Here is a 22,496-nt window from a genome sequence, read left to right on the forward strand (position 1 = left end):
CCTCCCTGGACTTGATGCCCTTTTACCTGGGGTGCTGCCCCCTGGCAGTAACCCCTTTAGCTTCAGGGTCTCCTCCTCCCAAGGGAACCCCCACCCACTATCCTCACCTCACCTCAGTATATGGCTACTGCCAGTCATGGTCTAGCCCCTGTGCCCTGGGGCAGACTGCAGTACCAGCCTGCTCATCACTGGCAAGGTTGGGTTTGGACCTGCTGCTTTGACCTACCCCAGGGCTGCCCTCTGCAACCCCCAGTACCTGTTGACCTTGTGCTAGGCCACAGCCTGGGGCTTTCCAGGCTGGAGCTCCCCAGCTCCTCTGCCTTTCCCCTGCCCTGCTTCACTCAGGTACCCGGTCTCTAGCTCCCTGCAGCCAGGCCTTTCTCCCTCTACAGCCAGAGGGAGACTGACTAGGCTTCTGGCTCCCAGTCTCTTATAGGGGCCAGCTGGGCCTGATTGGGGCATGGCCCCAGCTAAGCCTACTTTCCCCAATCAGCCCAGGCTTCTTGCCCCACCTACAGCCCTCTCCTGGGCTGTTTTAAGCCCTTCAGGGCAGGAGCGGGGGACCACCCCGCTACAGGTAGTTTTCCAGCATCACTCAATACTGAGCGTCAAGGAGTGTTTAAAGTCAGCCAGGAAACCCCTCTCTAACTTAGAGAAGAAGAAGAAGAAGAAAAGATCTTTAAGCTTTAGTGATAGTTATAATGACCAGCAAAACTACTTTGACTGGTGCAGTTGGACATCAGCCCACTAATAAGAAAGTGCTAGAGACAACAGATCTATGCAGACTTGATAACAAAACAAGTCTGAGTAAAACTGAATTGAGTGTTGATCTCTCTCCAATAGGCTTTAAAAGTGTATGTTTGTGTGAACACAAAATAGGTTTCAGCCTGAAGTCAGTGCCAATGTTTGAGGGCAATTATCGAGTAATTCACTATGTCATCTACTAGCTCCTGGCCATCACTGGTCTAGGGAGACAGACCATGGGGTTGCATCCTGACTATCTTGGTTAATAGACATTGACGGATGTATCCTCCATGAACTTGTCTAATTCTTTTTTGAACCTAAGTTATACTTTTGGCCTTCATAACATCCTCTGGCAAAGAGTTCCACAGGTTGACTGTGCATTGTTTGCAGTACCTCCTTATGTTTTTATTAAATCTGCTGCCTATTAAATTTCATTGGGTGACACCTAGTTCTTGGGTTATGTGAAGAGGTAAATAACATTTCCCTATTCACTTTCTCCATACCAGTCATGGTTTTATAGACCTCTGTTGTATCCTTCCCCCTTTAGGTAGTCTCTTTTCTAAGATGACCAATCCCTGTTTTGTTTTTTTTTAAACTCTCCTCATATGGATGCTGTTCCATATCCCTAATTTTGTTGCCCTTCTCTGTGCCTTTTCCAATTAATACATCTTTTGAGATGGGGGACCAGATATGCACACAGTATTAAAGGTATGAATAGACCATGGATTTATACAGTGGCATATATTTCTATTCCTTTTTTAATGGTTGCTATATTGTTAGCTTTTTTGACTGCCACTGCATACTGTGCAGGTGTTTTCAGAGAACTATCCACAATGAGTCCAAGGGTTTTCTTGAATGGTAACAGCTAATTTAGACCCCATCACTTTATATGTATCGTTGGGATGTTTTCCAATGTACATCATTTTGCATTTATCAACATAAAAATTTCATTGCCCGGTCACCCAGTTTTGTGAGATCCCTTTGTAATTCTTTGCAGTCAGCTTTGAACATAACTATCTTAAGTTATTTTGTATCATCTGCAAGCTCTGCCTACCCCTTTTTCCAGATAATTTATGAATATTCTGAACAGCATATGTCCCAGTACAGATCTTTGGGGGACTCTGCTGTTTACCTATCGCCACTGCAAAAACAAACCATTTATTCCTATCCTTTGTTTTAACCAGATCCATGAGAGGACCTTCTCTCATCCCATGACTGCTTACTTTGCTTAAGAGCCTTTGGTGAGGAACTTTGTCAAAAGCTTTCTGAAAGTCCAAGTACACTATATCTGCCGGATCACTCATGTCCATATACTTGCTGACACTCTCAAAGAATTCTAACAGATTGAGGTATAATTTCCCTTCACAAAAACCACATTGACTCTAACCCAAAAAACAGTATCTCTCATCCTAGTTCTCCTTTTAAGGCTTTGTAGGCTGGTTATCAACATCACCATGTAGATCAGTGCAGAATTGGTTCAAGGCATCTGCAAGATTTGTCAGATTGATTATCGCATCATGAGGATAAAGTTTGTCACTTTTTACCCTTTCTGTGGCCCTGCACCCAGTAGCTACCTTTTACCTGTGCAGAGATGTGAGCTAATTCATATACAATTACACTAAACAGATGATAGCCACTCCACCCTCAAACAGTTGAGGGTTAACTCAGTTTTCTTTAGGTTGGAGGAAGATACACGTAAGAACTATTTGCAAGATTATTGCAAATATCATTAGAAATATGCAGATTAAATACTGTATTGCTTCAGTTGGAAGCAGGCTTCAAAAAAGCTGTTAGTGTCAATTTGTATCCAAGATTGGAAAGGGTTGCAGACTATGTTGAAATTGTACCAACATTCTGTGTAATATGATTTGTCAGCTGTGGATTCATACAAATAGTTGAAGTGATTTTTAAAATATACTTTCAAACAATTGCTACACTAAGTTTTTCACTCTGAGTCTGGCCTGGTAATTCAAGGGGATAAGTGTGTGCCATAGTTCAGGGACTTGGACACCTAGGTGCTGCAAGCATAAACTGAGGTAGCATGTTCAGCTTTCATTTTCTCCAATTCCCCCTTATCCCTACTGAACTCATGTGATATCCTTGATAGTCTTCTGTTGAGGGAAGATTGATACAACACAGGTCTTGCAAAGGAGTGATGCAGTAAAATGGTAGTTTGCGTTATAACAGGGGAAGGCAACCTATGGCACATGTGCGGAAGGCGGCACGCGAGCTGATTTTCAGTGACACTCACACTGCCCGGGTCCTGGCCACTGGTCTGGGGGGCTCTGCATTTTAATTTAATTTTAAATAAAGCTTCTTAAAACATTTTAAAAATCTTATTTACTTTACATACAACAATAGTTTAGTTATATATTATAGACTCATAGACTTTAGGGTCAGAAGGGACCAATATGATCATCTAGTCTGACCTCCTGCACAAAGCAGGCCACAGAATCCTACCCATCCACTTCTATAACAAACCCCTAACCTATGTCTGAGTTATTGAAGTCTTCAAATTGTGGTTTGAAGACCTCAAGCTGCAGAGAATCCACCAGCAAGTGACCCATGAACCACGCTGCAGAGGAAGGCAAAAAACCTCCAGGGCCTCTGCCAATCTGCCCCGGAGGAAAATTCCTTCCCGACCCCAAATATGGCGATCAGCTAAACCCTGAGCATGTGGGCAAGACTCACCAGCCAGCACTCAGGAAAGAATTCTCTGCAGTAACTCAGATCCCATCCCATCTAACATCCCATCACAGACCACTGATTATCAGCAGGTAAGTATGCCCAAAGATCAGTTGCCAAAATTAAGCTATCCCATCATACCATCCCTTCCATAAACTTATCAAGCTTAGTCTTAAAGCCAGATATGTCTTTTGCCCCCAATGCTCCCCTTGGAAGGCTGTTCCAGAACTTCACTCCTCTAATGGTTAAAAACTTTGGTCTAATTTCAAGTCTAAACTTCCTAGTGTCCAGTTTATACCCATTTGTTCTTGTGTCTACATTGGTACTAAGCTTAAATAATTCCTCTCCCTCCCTAATATTAATCCCTCTGATATATTTATAAAGAGCAAGCATATCCCCCCTCAACCTTCTTTTGGTTAGGCTAAACAAGACAAGCTCTTTGAGTCTCCTTTCATAAGACAGGTTTTCCATTTCTCGGATCATCCTAGTAGCCCGTCTCTGAACCTGTTCCAATTTGAATTCATCCTTCTTAAACATGGGAGACCAGAACTGCACACAGTATTCCAGATGAGGTCTCACCTGTGCCTTATATAACGGTACTAACACCTCCTTATCTTTGCTGAAAATACCTCACCTGATGCATCCTAAAACTGCATTAGCCTTTTTAACGGCCATATCACATTGGCGGCTCAAAGTCATCCTGTGATCAACCAATACTCCAAGGTCCTTCTCCTCCTCTGTTGCTTCCAACTGATGTGTCCCCAATTTATAACTAAAATTCTTATTATTAATCCCTAAATGCATGATCTTGCACTTTTCACTATTAAATTTCATCCTATTACTATTACTCCAGTTTACAAGGTTTAGTTTATATAGGTTTAGTTATATATTATAAACTTATAGAAAGAGCCCTTCTAAAAACAATAAAATGTATTAGTGGCACACGAAACCTTTAATTAGAGTGAATAAATGAAGACTCGGCACACCACTTCCGAAAGGTTGCCGACCCCTGGGTTATAAGAAGGGTTTGGAGACACCATTTGGGGAACACTTATTCTCACTCTTCCAGAAAACAGTAAAATAAAACTATAATTAAAAAGAGAGGGCCAGGCTTCAAAACTGTGTTCACTTTCTTCTCTTATAAACCACAGAGATTTTGTAATTCAGTTGCCCTCTTTCTACATCAGTCTTTATCCTTTTCTAGACTGTGTACACTGAGATGTCCAACTTTTCCTGGAGAAACATGTATTCTTCTCTAAATTATGATCTATGGGCAAATTAAGCATTTAAGACTGTATACTTCCCTGAATCCAAAGTGGATCTCCCACTGATATAAGTTGGAAGTTTGAACAAAGATCCAGAGTAGAATGCTTTTCTGTGGTAACTAAAAATTGTTATCACTATTTGTTCAGTGCATTATTTAGCGTCATTCAGTGAGAAAATTTAAGACTAACATTATCCTATCTTCCTGTCTCCGTTTTTATCTCCATCTCCTCTTTGTGCTTCCTCTCTGTCCTTCCCTCCTTATTTCTTTCATGTACTAATGTGTAATTACCCTTTCCATGTGCTTAAATCCTGACTAGAACTGAATGAATTACTGATTTTTTTTGTTTAGTAGTTGAACTGAAACTGAATTGTCATCTTGATAAAATTATTTCAGTTTTTAGTTTTATTTCAGTCAAACAAAATGTTTAGAATGTTGATTCAAAACAAAATATCAAACCAAAAATGTTGATTCAAAATGAAATGTCAAAATGGTTCGTTGACATTTCTGAAGTAGTAAACTTTTCGTCTGAAACTAATGTAGGGTGACCAGATGTCCCGATTTTATAGGAACAGTCCCGATTTTTGGGTCTTTCTTATATAGGCTCCTATTAACCCCTACCCTCTGTCTCAGTTTTTTATGTTTGCTGTTTGGTCACCCTAAACTAATGTCAAATTTGACCTGATTTCACAAATTTTGATACCCCAAAAGTTACATTTTTAGCAAGTTTATAATTTGCTAAAAAAGCCTGCATATTCTCCTAACCCTTTCTCAATCCATTAGCAGCTGTGTAGTTAGTTTACTTAATTCTCATCATTAGTCTTTAGCATTAAGACTTCAATAAAATTAATGAGCAGTGGAGGAGTTCACACCTCTCAGCTCTTTTTTTCAGGCTGTCTGCAGGCTCAATATCAGCTCTATTTACACTCAATTCATGTTTGGAAGATTTCTTGCAACCATGAGGGTAGAAACTTAAACATTTAAAAAAATATGAAATGAAAAACTAGAGTGTGAAAACTGAATGAGTCATGAAAACCACAAATATATCAGGGTGACCACGTATTGACTATGTGATAAATGTTAAGGTAAACTACATGGAACATCAGCTGCTTGTCAGAAGCTGCTGTGAAATCAGATATTCTATAAATGGCTGTATGATAGACTATAGTGTTGGTAATCTCCACATTTTCAGTTTTTAATATGTTTAAGTATATACAAGAATAAATATGTACTGTAATAATTGTAATATTTATTAAATTTTTTTTTTCAATTTAAATGAGGCTGCTGCAGAATTTCTAAGCTGCTACACCAATGCACCACAGAAACCAGAGGCCTTCCAAAGAGTTTATAGCCAATTTGCTGCAGAGTTCATGGGGAGCCTTGGACTTCTTGGTCTAATATTTAATAGTTTAAGACAACTAGCTGACAGGGTCTAGAAGGATCAAAGGGCACTGATTAACCATGTCCATCATCAGTCTATTAGTGTGACTAAAGGGAAATGGGCACAAATAAGATTTGAAGTTTTCTGCAAAAATGCTGGATATACACACAAAGATGTGGTTAATGATGGAAGAAAAATCTTTTTTGTGCATGAATCATTGAATATCAGGGTTGGAAGGGACCTCAGGAAGTCATCTAGTCCAACCCCCTGCTCAAAGCAGGACCAATTCTCAACTAAATTATCCCAGCTAGGGCTTTGTCAAGCCTGACCTTAAAAACCTCATGAGAATATATGCTTCCTCAAAATGCCAAAGCTAGTGAATGTATATTATTGGTGGAAACCTGCTCAAATTTTAGCTGTTTGAAAAAGCAGCAGTAGGATCCAGACTTGAAACTAAGGAATGTTGCCAGTTGGTTGACTTAGTTTTTCATAGATTAAAGCATAGATTAATGTCAATAGACATTTTGGAACAAATTGACAAATTAAATAGTCATAAGTCAACAGGACCAGATGGTATTCAGCCAAGAGTTCTGAAGGAACTCAAACTCAAAATTGGAACTACTAGCTGTGATATATAACCTATCATTTAAATCAGCTTCTGTACCAGATGATTGGAGGAAGCTAATGTGAAGCCACTTTTTAAAAAAAAGGCTCCAGAGGTGATCCTGGCAATTACAGGCCAGTAAACTAACTTCAGTACCAGGAAAATTGTTTGAAACTATAGTAAAAAAACCCAACAGAATTATAAGAAAGATGAACACAATTTGTTAGGATGTAGAGGGGGAGAGTAAGAATGGCTTTTGTAATCATGCCTCACTAATCTATTAGAATTCTTTGAGGGAGTCATCAAACATGTGGACATGGTGGTCCAGTTAATATAGTGTACTTGGACTTTCAGAAAGCTTTCACAAGCTTTTCACCAAAGGCTCTGAAAGTAAGCAGACCTGATATAAGCAGGAAGTTTCTCTCATGGATCAGTAACTGGTTAAGACAGGTGTGACAGCATGACCTACCACTGCAGTGCCTCCTGCTGGCTGTCCTAGGAATTAGCACTGTACCCTCTCCTGGTGGTGTCTCGCCCACAGTCATCTCTGGTCCTGGACTCACATCACTCCCAGGATTGCAATGTCCTCTTCAGTGACACTGCCCTCCAGCTGTGCCACATTTATGTTCCCCCACCCCCTTCCTGGGGGACTTGCAGTCTATTGTCCAGCCAGTCCCTTCAGTAGCAGACTGCAGTACACGGTCTAGCCACTTCCCACATGGCACGAGCACCTTCTTTGCCTTTGCATCAGGGCCTCAGTCTGCAGATCCCTGCAGCCTGCCAGGAGCTGCCTTTAGCTCTCTGGGTATCTGCCTGCAGCACTGCGCTGTCCAGGGTGCTTGCTGTCCTTTGCCTGCAGGGCAGCCTGTCTTCATCCCTTCTCAAACTCTGGGAAGTGACTGAAACTGCTCAGTTCTGGAGCCTTTCTTATATGGGCCAGTCCAGCCCTGTTTGGCTGTTCCTATAAGCCCTTCTGTGATTGGCTGCCTCCTGCAAAGCCTCCCTATGGCTGCCTTTAACCCCTTTTCTGCAAGTGTGGGGCAGACACCCCATCACAACAGGAAACAAAGGGTAGGAATAAATGGTCAGTTTTTAGAATGGAGAGAAGTAAGTGGTGGTGTCACCCAGGGATCTGTATTGGGACCAGTGCTGTTGAACATATTCCTAAATGATCTGGAAAAGGGGTAAATGGTGAGGTGACACAGTTTGCAGTCAGTACTAAATTACTGAAGATAGTTATGTCCAAAGCATACTGTGAAAAGTTAAGAAGAGATCTCACAAATCTGGGTGACTGGGCAGATGAAATTCAATATTGATAAATGTGAAGTAGTGCATACTTGAAAATTATAATTCCAAGTATACATACAAAATGATGGTCTTGTAGCAGTTCAGACTCACCGCTGTGGCTGGTTGTACTGGGAAATAGCTCTCTTGGACCAACAAGGTGCCTTTTCTTAGCGGTGTCTCACTCCCCATTACTCCCACTGTCTCAACCCACACTTCTCCTGGACCACAGAGTCCTCTTCAGGATACAGCCCTCCAGCTGTGCCCCAGCCTGCTATCTCCCCCCTTTCAGGGGACAGGCAGTCCTGAGTCCTTCCACTTACCTCAGCAGCCAGCTGCAGTCACTAGTATAGCCTCTGGGGCAAATTGCAGTCTGGACTAGGCCACTCTCCTTATTGGCAAGTAGGGGTAAAAGAGAGCAGGGGGGACCAGACCCACCTGCTACCCTGGGTCCCATACGAGGGACCCTGTAGCTGGCAGCCACTTACTGTCCCTCTTCCTATTCCCTCTGCCTACGTTCCCTAGGCCTCTTCCCCTGTAGCCCTAGCACCTTCCCTGCCCTTGCTTCCAGGCCTCAGTCTGGCCATGGTCAGCCAGGAGCTCCCCTATTGCTCTGCTACTCTGCCCAGCACTGCAGTATCTCCAGTGCTCCTCAGCAGACAGTCCTTCTCCTTTGCCCTCCAGGGAAAGACTTCTCCTTGCTCTGCTGAGCAGCCGTTTATATATGTGCTGCTCCAGCAAGCCTTCTCCTGATTGGCTCTCCCAATAAACCCTTTCCTGATTGGCTGAGTTCTGTGCCACCTCTCCAAGGCTGCCTTAAACCCTTCCCCTGCCTGTGTGGGGCAGCTGCCCCACCACAGGTCTAAATCAGTGGTCACCACTCAAGAAAGAGATCTTGGTGTTATTGTGGATAGTTCTCTGAAAACATCTTTTCAGTATGCAGCAACAGTCAGAATGTTAGGAACTGTTAGGAAAGGCATAGATAAAACAGAAAATAAAATACCACTATATAAATCAATGATATGTACACATCTTGAGTACTCTGTGCAGTTTTGGTCACCCCATCTCAAAGAAGAAATATTAGAAATGGAAAAAGTGCAGAGGAGGACAACAAAAATGATTAAGGATATGAAACAATTTCCATATGAAGAGAGATTTAAAAGACTGGGACTGTTCAGCCTCAAAAATAAATGACTAAGGGAGGATATGATAGAGGTCTATAAAGTCATCAATGATGTGGAGAAAGTGAATTGGGAAATGTTATTTACCCCTTCACATAATGCAAGAACCAGGGATCACCCAATGAAATTAATAGGCAGCAGGTTTAAAAGAGCCAACAGGAAATATTTCCTCACACAAATCAGCCAACCCATGGAACTCATTGCCAGGAGATATTGTGAAGGCCAAAACTATAACTGTATTAAAAAAACAATTAGATAAGTTCATCAATGGCTGTTATGCAAGAGGGTCAGGGATGCAATCCCATGCTCTGGGTGTCCCTATGCCTCTGACTGCCAAATGCCTGGACTAGAAGGCAGGGGATAGATTACTTGATGATTGCCCTGTTTTGTTCATTCCCTCTGAAGCACTTGGCACTGGCCACTGTTAGAAGACAGGATACTGAGCTAGGTGGACCATTGGGCTGATCAAGAATGGCCTTTCTTTTGTTCTTCTGTTCAGAATTGAAGAGTGCTTTATGAAAGAGAGAAGGAGAAAAGTAGTGTGTTTTAAAGCAAGATTAGTCACACTTTCTAAATAGTTTCAGTTACTGGAAACAGATCTTCAGTTTGTATTTCATAGACAAAAGATACTTTTTTTCATTTTAGATCTGTCTAGTTGCATTATTTCCCTTTTTATTACTGTTATCAAACTCAGTGAGTATTAGCAAAGAAAGCCCTGAAGCTGTTGCACATACATGGACCCTTGTACCTGCCCAGAACCCCTTTGAAGTTACTGGCACCCCTCAAGGGCAGTACGATATGCCCATTTGTGGCAGCATGCAGGTTCAAAGCTTAAGTCTTTCTTTTTTGGTTCAGGCATTAATATCTTGGAGAAAATATATTTTACTGAAGCAGCACAAACTTTTCCTTTGCTATAGTTTACCTGTTTTGTACCAATCTGTAGCTCTGAGTGATAGATCAATTCCAAGGGGACATTATTTTTCAAGGAAGAAACCTTTTAGAAAAGTTAGAAAAATAGTCCCAAGTCTTTCAATTGGCATGCTATATTATTTTCCAGACTCTGATATATTGAGTTAATTGACATTCTATTTACGGCTGAAAACAGATACTGTGGGTTTGTCTACACTACAGAATTATTCCGAATTTACAGAAACCGTTTTTTAAAACAGATTGTATAAAGTTGAGTGCACGCGGCCACACTGAGCACATTAATTCGGCAGTGTGCGTCCATGTACCAAGCCTAGAGTCAATTTCCGGGGCATTGCACTGTGGGTAGCTATCCCGTAGCTATCCAATAGTTCCCGCAGTCTCCCCCGTCCACTGGAATTCTGGGTTGAGATCCCAATGCATGATGGGGCAAAAATAGTGTTGCGGGTGATTCTGGGTAAATGTCGTCACTCAATCCTTCCTCCGTGAAAGCAACGGCAGACAATCATTTCGTGCCCTTTTTCCCTGGGTTACCCTGGCAGATGCCGTAGCATGGCAACCATGGAGCCTGTTTTGCCTTTTGTCACTGTCACCGTATGTGTACTGAATGCTGCTGACAGAGGCAGTACTGCAGTGCTACACAGCAGCGCTACACAGCAGCATTCATTTGCCTTTGCACGGTAGCAGAGACGGTTACCATCCCTACTGCACCGTCTGCCATTGTAAATTGGCAATGAGATGATGGTTATCAGTCATTTTGCACCGTTTGCAGTTGGAAATTGGCGATGACAGTTATCAATCCTTTTGTACCGTCTGCTGCTGTCATGGGTGCTCCCGGCTGGCCTCGCTGAGATCAGCCGGGGGCGCATGGACAAAAATAGGAATGACTCCCCGGGTCATTCCCTTCTTTATGTTTTGTCTAAAAATAGAGTCAGTCCTGCCTAGAATATGGAGTAAGTGTACTAGAGAACCAGAGAGCACAGCTGCTCTGGGTCCGAGCCCCAGAGATCCCACAGAAATGATGAGCTGCATGCCATTCTAGGGGGTGCCCCTGCAACAACCCCACCCGTTCCTTCCCTCCCCGCCTAACCCTCCTGGGCTACCGTGGCAATGTCCCCCCATTTGTGTGATGAAGTAATAAAGAATGCAGGAATAAGAAACACTGAGTTTTTAGTGAGATAAAATGAGAGGAAGGCAGCCTCCAGCTGCTATGATAGTCCAGGGAGTACAGAATCTTCTTTAGACATGAAGGAGCAGGGGGCTGATGGAGCTCAGTCTCCAGCTGCTATGATGAGGATGGTTACCAAGCCTTTTTTACCGTCTGCCGGGAATGACCGGGAGTCATTCCCATTTTTACTCAGGCCCCCCCCGGCCGACCTCACCGAGGCCAGCCAGGAGCACTCACGGGCTGATGATGACGATGGCTACCAGTCATTTTGCACCATCTGCCACCGGGAAGGGGATGCTGGTGTTCAGCACTGCAGCACTCCGTCTACCAGCAGCATGCAGTAGACATAGGGTGACATTGAAAAAAGGTGAGAAGCGATTTTTTTCCCTTTTCTTTCGGGGGGCGGGAGAAGGGTGTAAATTGACAACATACACCCTGAAACCCCCGAGAAAATTTTTTGACCCTTCAGGCATTGGGAGCTCAGCCAAGAATGCAAATGCTTTTCGGAGACTGCGGGGACTGTGGGATAGCTGGAGTCCTCAGTACCCCCCTCCCTCCCTCCGTGACTGTCCATTTGATTCTTTGGCTTTCCGTTACGCTTGTCATGCAGCACGGTGCTGAGTCCCTGCTGTGGCCTCTGTCTATCATAGCCTGGAGATTTTTTCAAATGCTTTGTCATTTTGTCTTCTGTAATGGAGCTCTGATAGAACAGATTTGTCTCCCCATACAGCGATCAGATCCAGTATCTCCCGTACGGTCCATGCTGGAGCTCTTTTTGGATTTGGGACTGCATCGCCACCCGTGCTGATCAGAGCTCCACGCTGGGCAAACAGGAAATGAAATTCAAAAGTTCGCGGGGCTTTTCCTGTCTACCTGGCCAGTGCATCCGAGTTCAGATTGCTTTCCAGAGCGGTCACAATGGTGCACTGTGGGATACTGCCTGGAGGCCAATACTGTCGAATTGCGGCCACGCTAACCCTAATCCGACATGGCAATACCGATTTCAGCGCTACTCCCCTCGTCGGGGAGGAGTACAGAAATCGGTTTAAAGAGCCCTTTATATCGATTTAAAGGGCTTCGTTGTGTGGACGGGTGCAGGATTAATTAGGTTTAACGCTGCTAAATTTGGTTTAAACCATAGTGTAGACCAGGCCGGTGATGCCATGGTTCCTTATTTACAGGGTATAACAGTGGTATCAGCATGGTTTCTGAAAAACCTACAAGCATCAGCAGCTGCTTGTTGGGTAAGTTTTGAGCATGTTTTGAATTTGTATCTTGTATTTTACTAGTAGAAATATTAATCTGATAAATCTGAAATACATAATGCATGGCAACTTAATTTTTGAAACTTGATGTATTCAATTTATTTTTAAAGAAAACTTATTTTGAGATAACAGTATACATAGGAGAGAAAATAGATAGTGTGTTTTTAAAAAGAACATTAGACAATAATCAATGCTTGTGGGAGTTATAGTATAGGAGAATCTTCACTTCTTTGGGAATTAATCTTATTAGAAAGACTACCCCGCTCCCAAGAAGGGGGGGAAAAAAGACTAAAAGGTTATGAGAATGTATAGGTTTTTAGTTTGATTGATCCTAAAGGGGAAGCTTTTCATTAATTTATAAAGAGTAAATTTGTTTTATTGAAAATTTAAATTTAAATTTGATTTTTTTACAAATATTTTGTTACTTGAGTTTGCTTTTTATTTTATTAGCTCAGATTTGGTTAATTGGAGCCTTTTCTGACCACAGAGAAGAGAGCATTTACGGTTAAGACACTAGACTGGGACTGAGAAGATCAGAGTTCATTTTCCTGCTCTGCCACGGATTTCTTGTGTGATCTTGGGCAAATCACTTAGTCTCTTTGTACCTCAATCAACCATCTACAGTATTAAGTAGGGATGGTATTAGTTCAATTTTTTTTAGGATTAATCCATTTAATGTTTAAGAAATGCTTGGACTCTAAGAGGGTAGGGACCACATAAATACCTACATATAGATTTGTGTCTTGTATAAGTCACAGCAAGTGACTAGAACAAAAGGAATTCAAGAAAGAGAGAGATAACGTGTAAACAAGGGTTTATTTGAGAACCTAGAAATCTGATATACTTAAAATTAAAATAAAAAATCCTGCATGACCAGCAGTCATCTTACCTTGGATGTTTGATGATATTCATCATTGGTTCAAATTTTCAGTGATAATTGGCTGCTGGCTTTACCAGCTGGCTTTCAATTAATCATTGAGCTTCAATGTCTACAAACAGAAATAATCACCACAGAATCTGCCTTCTCTGCTTTCTCCTATGTTATGTAAATCTTCAGTATGATGGAACATGCGCTGAAGATGAAGTAGGTGATGCTTGTCAACTTACTCAACTTAGATATGTATTGATCTTAGATCTTTGGGGAAATCATCTTTGACATAAAACCTAAGCAACCTGAATTTGAAAATCAGGATTTTTTTTACCCCCAAACTTTGAAATTACTATTCCATTGTATCATCTGTTTGCTTTAACCCAAAATTAAAAAAAACATATAAAATCTGAAAATCAAGGTGGCCTGTGTATAAAAAGGTGATAATACTGACTCTGTGTTGCCATGCATAATCTAAATATAACTGTAGAGTGTGTGCTTGGAGGAAGACATTAGATGTAAACAAAGCAATAAACTTCAGAGTAAAAGTAATGCTTTAGAGATGAATTGTTAAGGTTTAAAACTACCTCATTTTTGCCATACCAACAAGATGTGGCTATCAGCAATAGTTTTCTTTACTGTTTTTCTCTTTGTAGCTGTACTCCAATCTAACATCGTGCCAAGCACTTGGAAATATGTGTGTGATGAACATGAACTCATTAAGCTCTACCACTAGTGATGCATGTGGTCTGTTTCAGTATGTCTATGCAAATACAGCAGGGCTAGGCACTGTTCATTCAGTATCCTTCTGGTATGTTACATCTTCTATAATTTTATCAATTCACACATTTTTTTCAATATTAATGTTTACATAGAAATTACTACAAATTTTTAGTTTTGCATAAAATATTAAGGCTCTGTGAAGAAAACAAAATATAACTGTTTGCAGGAGACAGACTCTTCCATGGCTGTACTATGGTGACCAGCCAGGATTAGCATCTCAAGTACTTGAAACAACCCAGTTCCCTACAAGCTTCAGTTTTAAAGGAACAAACAAGGTAGGCATTGTGAGGTACCAGACATGATGATATTTTAAGGGGCCAAATTCATCTCTGGTATAACTCCATTAAAGCTGATTGAGTTGCACAAGGCATGGATTTAGCTAACATTTTAATACAGAATGTCCTTTTTTCCCAGGATATTCAACTAATCCCTAATTTTGCACACAATCCTCATAAATTTGTTTAAGTTAAATGATCTCTAAAATTTGAATGGAGTACCAAAAAAGGGTGCTGGTTATAATAAGCTGTCTAGCAATTACATTTTCAAGTTCATCATAAGTTGTCTTATAGTTGAATTCAGAAATAACAACCATCGTTAAGTTTTCACATACAGTTTAGTCAGTGGTTTTTTAACTAACATTGCAATGCTTTGATTTGTGTTTGTTTTGTTTGTTTTTGTTTTAATGATTAAACCATTATTTTCATGTTATGGCTAAGTGTGTATTGGTCATAATTTATTTAATTCTTCAAAGGGACAATCATTTGTTGTGGAAATATCCTTTGGATGCTAACTACCTATTTAGAAAATATGCCCTTCTCTGCATTCTGTTGCTGAGAAATTAAAAAAAAAACAACTAGCTACTGTTTGTAGAACCTAGCCAAAACAATGTTGTCCTCCTTATGCTTATTCTTCACCAGCAGCCACCTTGGATATACCTTGAGGAATGTATTAGTCCATTGATTATTAAGCAGATCCTCTCTTAATTTCTCTGGAGCGTTGTGTTTAGAAATCCATGGCATAATATGGCACCCAATATTTAGGGAATAACCAAACTAATGTCTCACTAGAGCTGAGTGGAGAAAAGTATTCTGTTTCATGAGGGATTTCACTCCTTTGAAAACTAGTTTCATTCTGATTTGGAACAAAAACCAAAAATTTTGAAATTCTTCACAAAATGGAGTCCTCGCCTGAGGCAATCTGTCTGGCGAGTTGCCCTAGCACTACAGACCCTGGAAACCCTGAGGTTTCTGGCCTTGAGTATGTTGGAACCCTGCCTGGTTTCTAAAAGAACTTCATCAAAATCAAACTGTCTCCCTGGAACATTTTGATTTCAACAAATCAACAAATTCTTATGGAAAAAAGTTTTAGTACATATTTTTCTTACCACGTTTTCTTTTCACATCACACTGATGATGATGCTGATACTAGAAAAGTTAGAAAGTAAATTAAAAAAGCGTGGAAGTAAGATTAATATTTATATTTACAAATAGAAAATGAAATGTTATATCCAAGGTTGTAGTAAACTATTGAAAAAATGGGATGGATGTGCCTAAAATTTATTATTCAGTTTTTTAAAACAGTCTTGCCTTCTATTGTCAGAATATAAAACTGCAGCTTATCGCAGCTTCATATGATGCAGAGGGAAACTTTCTTAAATGGCAAAATTTGGAAGGAGGTGTCTTGCAGGTGAGTGTGATTTTTAATTACATTGTTCCTACACTATCAAAATATTGGTTGCCTTTTAGAGAAGAGATCAAAATGGAGAGGAGCACAAACACAGCACCTGAGTGTTCAGATAACTACAGTTACTTTAGTGCAACCTTATTCTGATCATGGAATTGCCTATTTAATAAAAATAGCTTTTTAGAGGTGATTTCTTGTTCAAGGTGGTTTCCCATTCATACCAATGTAATTCCTGAGCACCTAGAAACCTTTTAGAAGGAACGGCTTGCTGGCCTCTCGTGGCATCAGTCACTCAGAGCCAAGGTCCCAGCCAACTCAGTTCTTTCCCTTCCCTAAGCAGCTGTGTGTGCATGGCCCATGATTCCTCCTCTTCCATTTGTGCTTGTTGTGTACAATATATGGTTGGGCTCTCAGGTGCATACTCTTCTGGAGAACGTTCAATGGGTCTGGCTCTGTTGGATCCTCACAGTGGGAAGGCATTTTTAGTAGGGCCTTAGGTCTGTGAGTTGTCATCAAGTGTGCTGGTAGGCTCATCAGGACAGCTGTTGGAGAGTCTCAAACTCTACTGTCACTGTGGAAGAGTAAGTCAGTTGCAGGTTTCAATATCTTTATCCTCTTTTACAATATTTCCTCAGGATAAGACTGTGCTGCTACTGCCTCACAAATTTACTGCAAGTGTGGTGTCTGAGTTTCTTCTGAATCAGATCACTAACCTCCAAATCTCATTATCACCCATGGGAAACTAGACTGTCTGTCCTAGGTACTAAGAAGTATTTGAGTTTTCATTTGGATAAGACTGTTCATTTCCGAATTACAAAATGTTTTGTAGTCTTTGGGAACCAGTTCAAGGGAACGCAATACCTGTCTTAATGTATTACATTATGCATGTAGGGACTAAGACAATATCAATAATATGTCTGTAATGATTCCTGGGGTTCTAGTCACATTTACACAGTTCTGTTCTCTCTAAATTTGGTGCTTACTTTGGGAAGATGATTCTGCAGTCCTCATTTAATCAGAACTCAAGTAATCTTCCTGAGAGTTGCATTGCTTGCTATATTCCCCAAATGGGGGAAATGAAGAGGCCACCTTGAGGGAGAAATAATAGTTTCTTGCTAGGGTAATTCTGGTGCTTTGAGAGTGTCACATCTGCTTATTCATATGATCCACTTACCTTCCTCTCTCCCTTGGAGTTCTTTTCTTATAGGACTCTGGGGTTTAGCCGCAGGAACTGATGCAGTGAGGCTGCATAGTTTTTGTAATCCCAGGTCTGAACATTCAGTGCCATGAGAGAATGTTCATGCAGTCCTGTTGGACATTGCTTTCCATACGGTTGAGAAGTTTGGTGGTGGAACAAAGAGCATCCCACAAGTGTGAATAAGCAGCGGCAATACTCAAAGTACCATGGTACATCATTGGTTTTATTCTGTTCTCAGAATTTAAAAGGAGTATCTCCTTTTACACTAAATAAATCTTAATTAGAACTGCAGGTTTATAAACTACGTAGGTATTGTGTATTCTACAAGTTGAGAAAGTTGTGCCTTTGAATTAATGTACATAAAAATGTCAAAACTAATGATTTTTTTTTGTGCAGCTTTGTCCTGACACACCGACTAGGCTGAATGCTGCTTATATTTTTGGAACAACTTATCAACAAAGTGTAAGCATGAAGTAAAATTTTATTTTGGAGCTTTTATCTGAGTAATTTTTAAATCTTGTCAGTGAAGGTGTATGTGTGAAAAGAAATGAGTAAGTTGAGCCAGGAGCTGTGGCACTGGCTTTTCTCTTGTGAAACTGTTGACTATCCTATCTTTTAGCATACTGACTGAAATGAGTTTATTTGTTAATTATCAGATACAGTCACATCACAAAACAATGCAGCATTACATACCATACAGCCAGTGAAGGCTGGAGAAATAAGCATGAGACTTGGAACAATGAGGGATTCTTTTTCTTTAAATATCTGCTCTGCTGTTGCCTCACTATTAATAGAAAGACACAATATGCCTGACATCCCTACACTCAGATTCTTTGCATTTCACATAAGAACGGACGTACTGAGTCAGACCAAAGGTCCATCTAACCAATTATCAGGTCTTCCGACAGTGGTCAATGCCAGGTACTTCAGAGGGAGTGAACAGAACAGGTAATCATCAAGTGATCCATCCTGTCACCCATTCCCAGCTTCTGGCAAACACAGGCTAGGGACACAATCCCTGCCCATCCTGGCTAGTAGTCATTGGTGGACCTTTCCTCCATGAACTTATTTAGTTCTTTTTCACCTTTAACTTGTCTCACTCTCCCTTTTTATAAAATGGAGATAAAAATTATTTACCTCATGGTGGGAGGGTTTCTTAGGTACATCGCTTAACATTTGTAAAGTTATGTGGAACTGTGTAGCACCTAGCACAGGTTTATTTATTCATTGTTGTTATAATTATTGTTAATTAATTTATCTGCACTTGGAAAATTTTCCTAACTGAAGTAGCAAAGAAAGTGCATTATTTATTGCTGTATAATAGCAGATCTGTTCTAGCTGCTTTTTGGGTGATGTGAAAATCTTACAGTACATCACTTTAGTTTTCACATAAATATTTGCCCAGGTATTTATGTAAATGTCTCTGATCTTTAAATAGTCTTTACTATTTTTACACATATATAAATATAATAGAGTTCACTTTTATCTGTATTCCGATGTTGAAAATAGAAATGGAAAGCTGTTGGCCATTCAGTGTGGATCATTGAATTATGCCAGCTTGGCTCACCCCTCTGTGGTGCTGGGTTTGTTTTGTTTTGTTTTCATGTTTTAGTCCATAGTTACTGAAGTTGCTTTCTTTGTCTGTGAGTAGGCAATGCATATAACCACATGAATCCCTTTGTTGGATGTAAATTTAATAAACAAAGGGTATGTCTACACTACAGCTGGAACTGTGCTTCCTGGTGCAGGTAGACAGACATGCTCTAGCTTGACCAGAGTTAGCACTTATGCTTGGGGTATGGACAGATTTGTACTCAGGCAGCCAGCTTGAGTTGCCACCTGCGTAACCCCTGTTTACACTGCTATAGCGTTGACATATCCTTAGACATAGATTCAGAAGTTGAAACTGGATTATAAAGATTGTATCCCCATCTAATTAGTACCTTACATATTAAGCTGCATTCAAAACTATCCAATGATTAAAACAGGCTAAAGTTCTGTGATAGAACAGAAAAAAATGGTTAAATGCCACAATATTTGTTCCATATGTTTCTTTAAGTATGTTTCTTTTTCCTTCTTGATATAAAAACAAGAAGGGAGGAAACAGCTTGAGGCTTACTTTCCGAATTTGAAGTCTGTGCATGTGCATTAAACTACAAGTGGCTTAGTTAAAAATTATCGCTTTTCTACAACTTAATTGCTGAAATGTCTTGTTGCATGCTCTTTGTAAGAGACAGGTTTCTTAGTTTGGTTGGGGAAGGAATTCAAAATTTGAAAATAAAAAAGGTCACTTTTGTCATCTAATTAATTCATTACATATTTTGTTCACATTTTTTCCATAGTGTACAATTTCTGTTTCCAAGATGTTATCGGATTTTGCTAATCCGATATTTTATGATGTGTATCTTGAATATCATGATGATGATAGTGGACAGCAATATCTGTGGGCTGTGCCAGTTTTAAACTTAAATCTTCAATACAATGAAATGTCTGTGAATCAAGGTAGGAATATCATACTGACTACACTTTCTGTGAATTGAATTACATTACATACCATCAGTAAAAATATAAATGAACATGAGTATACCAATAGTTTTTATTGCTCCTAAAAATCACTCCTCCATTTTAAATATGTCACAATTTACCATAGTTGTAAAAATCTTCTTGAATTTTAGAGCCAAAAGCTGACCCTCGTTCTGTACAGGAGTAAGAGGCTTTGGCTGCATATGCTTGGTTTACACTGGCATGACTGATATTATATACAGTCATGCCAGTGCATAAAGGCTCATGGAGAATCTCTGGAATCTGGGAAGTGAAGAAGGAGCTGGCAAGAATTCAGATCTATGGGGGCTCCCTCCACCTTAATATACGGGTGGATTTTCATTTTATTTTTGGAGGGGAGCGAAATAGATGAAGTATTGTCATTGACAGGGATCCACCATCCGTTCTCTTACATAGGTGGGGATGGTATAGTAGGAATGTGAGCTGATCCAGACCTGAGGTGGCAGTAGAGCAACAGGAACAATGGACTGATTCTGCTGCTTTTCTGGTGATCAGGGAGAAAGCATTACTCCCTACCGCCACCCTTGCCACTTCCTACAGAGTTCCTCAGTATACTACCTGGTTACTTGAGAGACACACTGAATATGGGATTTGGCCCCTAATACAGCTATCCAGATGAATGAGCATGCATTTGTTGAAAAGTGTGAGCCCATGTACGTGAGAAACTAGATACAGGAATCTTGCATAGCTCATTAACATCCTATGGAAACTAATAATACAGAATACCATGTGGAAGAAAGAAGGTTGCATGCATTTGTGTAGAGGAGGCAAATTTCATTTGAGTGTGTAAAATATTAACCATAATGGGTACATGAGCTTATGTTGTTTTTAATTTAATACATAGCCTTTCACCTCAAGCTCATGATTGTATTACTGCAAATGTAGATATCCCACTGCTTCTTTTATTCAAGCACAATAGTACCATTCATTTACCATGTTGCTTGAATAATGCATGTGCTAATAAATTTGGATCAGATACACTGGCTTGTTAAATCAGTGTTGTTCTGCTCTGGAAGCACAAAGGAGATTTTTAAAGCCAGTTTAACCAGCTACCTGTGGATTCCCCTCACACAGTGAAAGTGTAGCTATGGAGCAGCTGCCTTTGCCTGATTCCCAGCTGCCAAAACATGTAATGGCCCAGATTTCAGACATACAGAACAGTTCTGAGGTTTTCACTCTTATGCCAAGAATCAGGTCTGGTGTTTGTTGGCCCCAGGTTTAATGCCACTTTTGCTCTTGTTCTCCCCTCCCCTAGATACACCAGCATTGAAGCAGAGTAGAGCATAGCCAATCCACTGAATTTAGGCCATTATATAAAGTGTATGTTTTTATCATAGACCATTACACACAATATTATATATGTGAGTATGTATAAAAAATTCCAGTTTTCTGTTCATTTTCCTGAAAATAGTAATTTAATTGAAACCTACAAAAGCCAAGGAAATCCATAGATAAGATGTCTTTCACACTTCCTAATGCCCATTGACATTCCAAAGGTCTCCAAACATACATCCCTTATGCAGATCTTGTATCAAAACTAACATTGGCAGAACTATCTGCATTTAGTGTCTTACCACTAAATTAGCATCAGTTGCTTCTTTGCACTCTCCTCTCCTTTTTCTCTCATTCTGGATGGAGCCTAGCTTTAGGTACACATGTAAAGGTAGGCCTGTAGACCTATTAGCCTGGGCTCAGAGACCATCTTTAAGAGCAGCTTTTCAATGGATCTGAGAGGGAAGACGCTAAAGTGCACACTAGCTGCCTTTTCAGCAGTGCTGGCTGGAAGTTGCATATGATTTATTCTGTACTACAGTGAACACTGGGAAGTGGACCAAACCCAGTAGAGAGAGATCAGGAGAAGCTAAGCAGTGAGAGAAGGAGAGCTTGTTGGGAAGGAGATGGTGGAAAGGAAAGTGTGTACTTACAAGTAAAAGAGATGGAAAAGGAGAAAAATAATTTAAGGCAGGGGGAAAATAAAAAACAAAAAGTAGGAAGAGATGGGTGAGAGATGGAAGGAAACAAAGAAATGGAAAGAGAGAACCAAGGAAGAAATAAAGAAAAGGTAAGAAAAGTTAATACACCACTACATCTAATTGTATTGTCCTGACAGATAGGGCAAAGGCAAAAGGAGAGTGAAAACCACTAAACCCAAGGTGGGGGACTCCAGGCTGACTACATCCCCAGCCATAAATCTGAATTTCCTTGGTTTTGTAGCTGTTGTACATTCAGGGGCAGGGGTGAGGAGTGGGGCAGAGGGATTTGAGTCAGAGATTTGAGGTTAAATGAACATATATGGTAATTAACAAAGAATCATCTAAAGAATTTCTTAATACAATCCTTTACAAATAATAGCAATAAATATGTATAATCATTAATACAATAATGTAAATCACTTCAGTTTTAGTCAGACTTATTTCATTCCTGTTGTAGTTTTGAACTACTATTTTTAAAGCATTATATGGTTTACCATTTCTTTTTCATAGGCAGCAATATGAACAATTGGCTTTTGACTCGTCGGATGTTTTTGGTGGATAGTTTAAGTGGACAAGAGAATGACTTGGGAAAACAACCAAGAATAATTCGAATTGCTAGCAAAATAACCATCAGGTAAATAAATGACAATGTAGGTTGTACATACATACAAGATGAGGCTGACCATATGAAATGCAGTTGTACTGTTTCTGCCAAGCCTACAGATTGCATCTCTGGAACCAGAAGACTCTCTCAGTGTATCCTTTGCTACTTTTCTTATTGCATAAGCAGAAGGAAGTAGGCAAAATTTCTGTAGGACATTTTGAGAGCACTCTGTCTCTCTTATCAAAATCAGAATGTTCAAAACTGGACTTGCTGGTGCTGAAGTTACTCTGGTTCTTGTCCACCATTTAAGACTGAGGACAGG

General features: G+C 40.3%; 1 protein-coding gene across 1 annotated transcript in view; it reads left to right on the forward strand.

The window, feature by feature from the left end:
• Positions 1-22,496, forward strand: part of TMEM67 (transmembrane protein 67) — a 52,915-nt gene that overhangs the window by 12,162 nt on the left and 18,257 nt on the right. The window contains exons 7-13 of the mRNA XM_050940702.1: positions 12,420-12,482; positions 14,028-14,182; positions 14,321-14,429; positions 15,754-15,840; positions 17,432-17,497; positions 19,378-19,537; positions 22,081-22,204. Of these exons, the coding sequence (XP_050796659.1) occupies positions 12,420-12,482; positions 14,028-14,182; positions 14,321-14,429; positions 15,754-15,840; positions 17,432-17,497; positions 19,378-19,537; positions 22,081-22,204 (764 nt within the window). The remainder of the gene's footprint in view (positions 1-12,419; positions 12,483-14,027; positions 14,183-14,320; positions 14,430-15,753; positions 15,841-17,431; positions 17,498-19,377; positions 19,538-22,080; positions 22,205-22,496) is intronic.

This window comes from Gopherus flavomarginatus, chromosome 2, assembly GCF_025201925.1.
Source record: "Gopherus flavomarginatus isolate rGopFla2 chromosome 2, rGopFla2.mat.asm, whole genome shotgun sequence".
NCBI lineage: Eukaryota > Metazoa > Chordata > Testudines > Testudinidae > Gopherus > Gopherus flavomarginatus.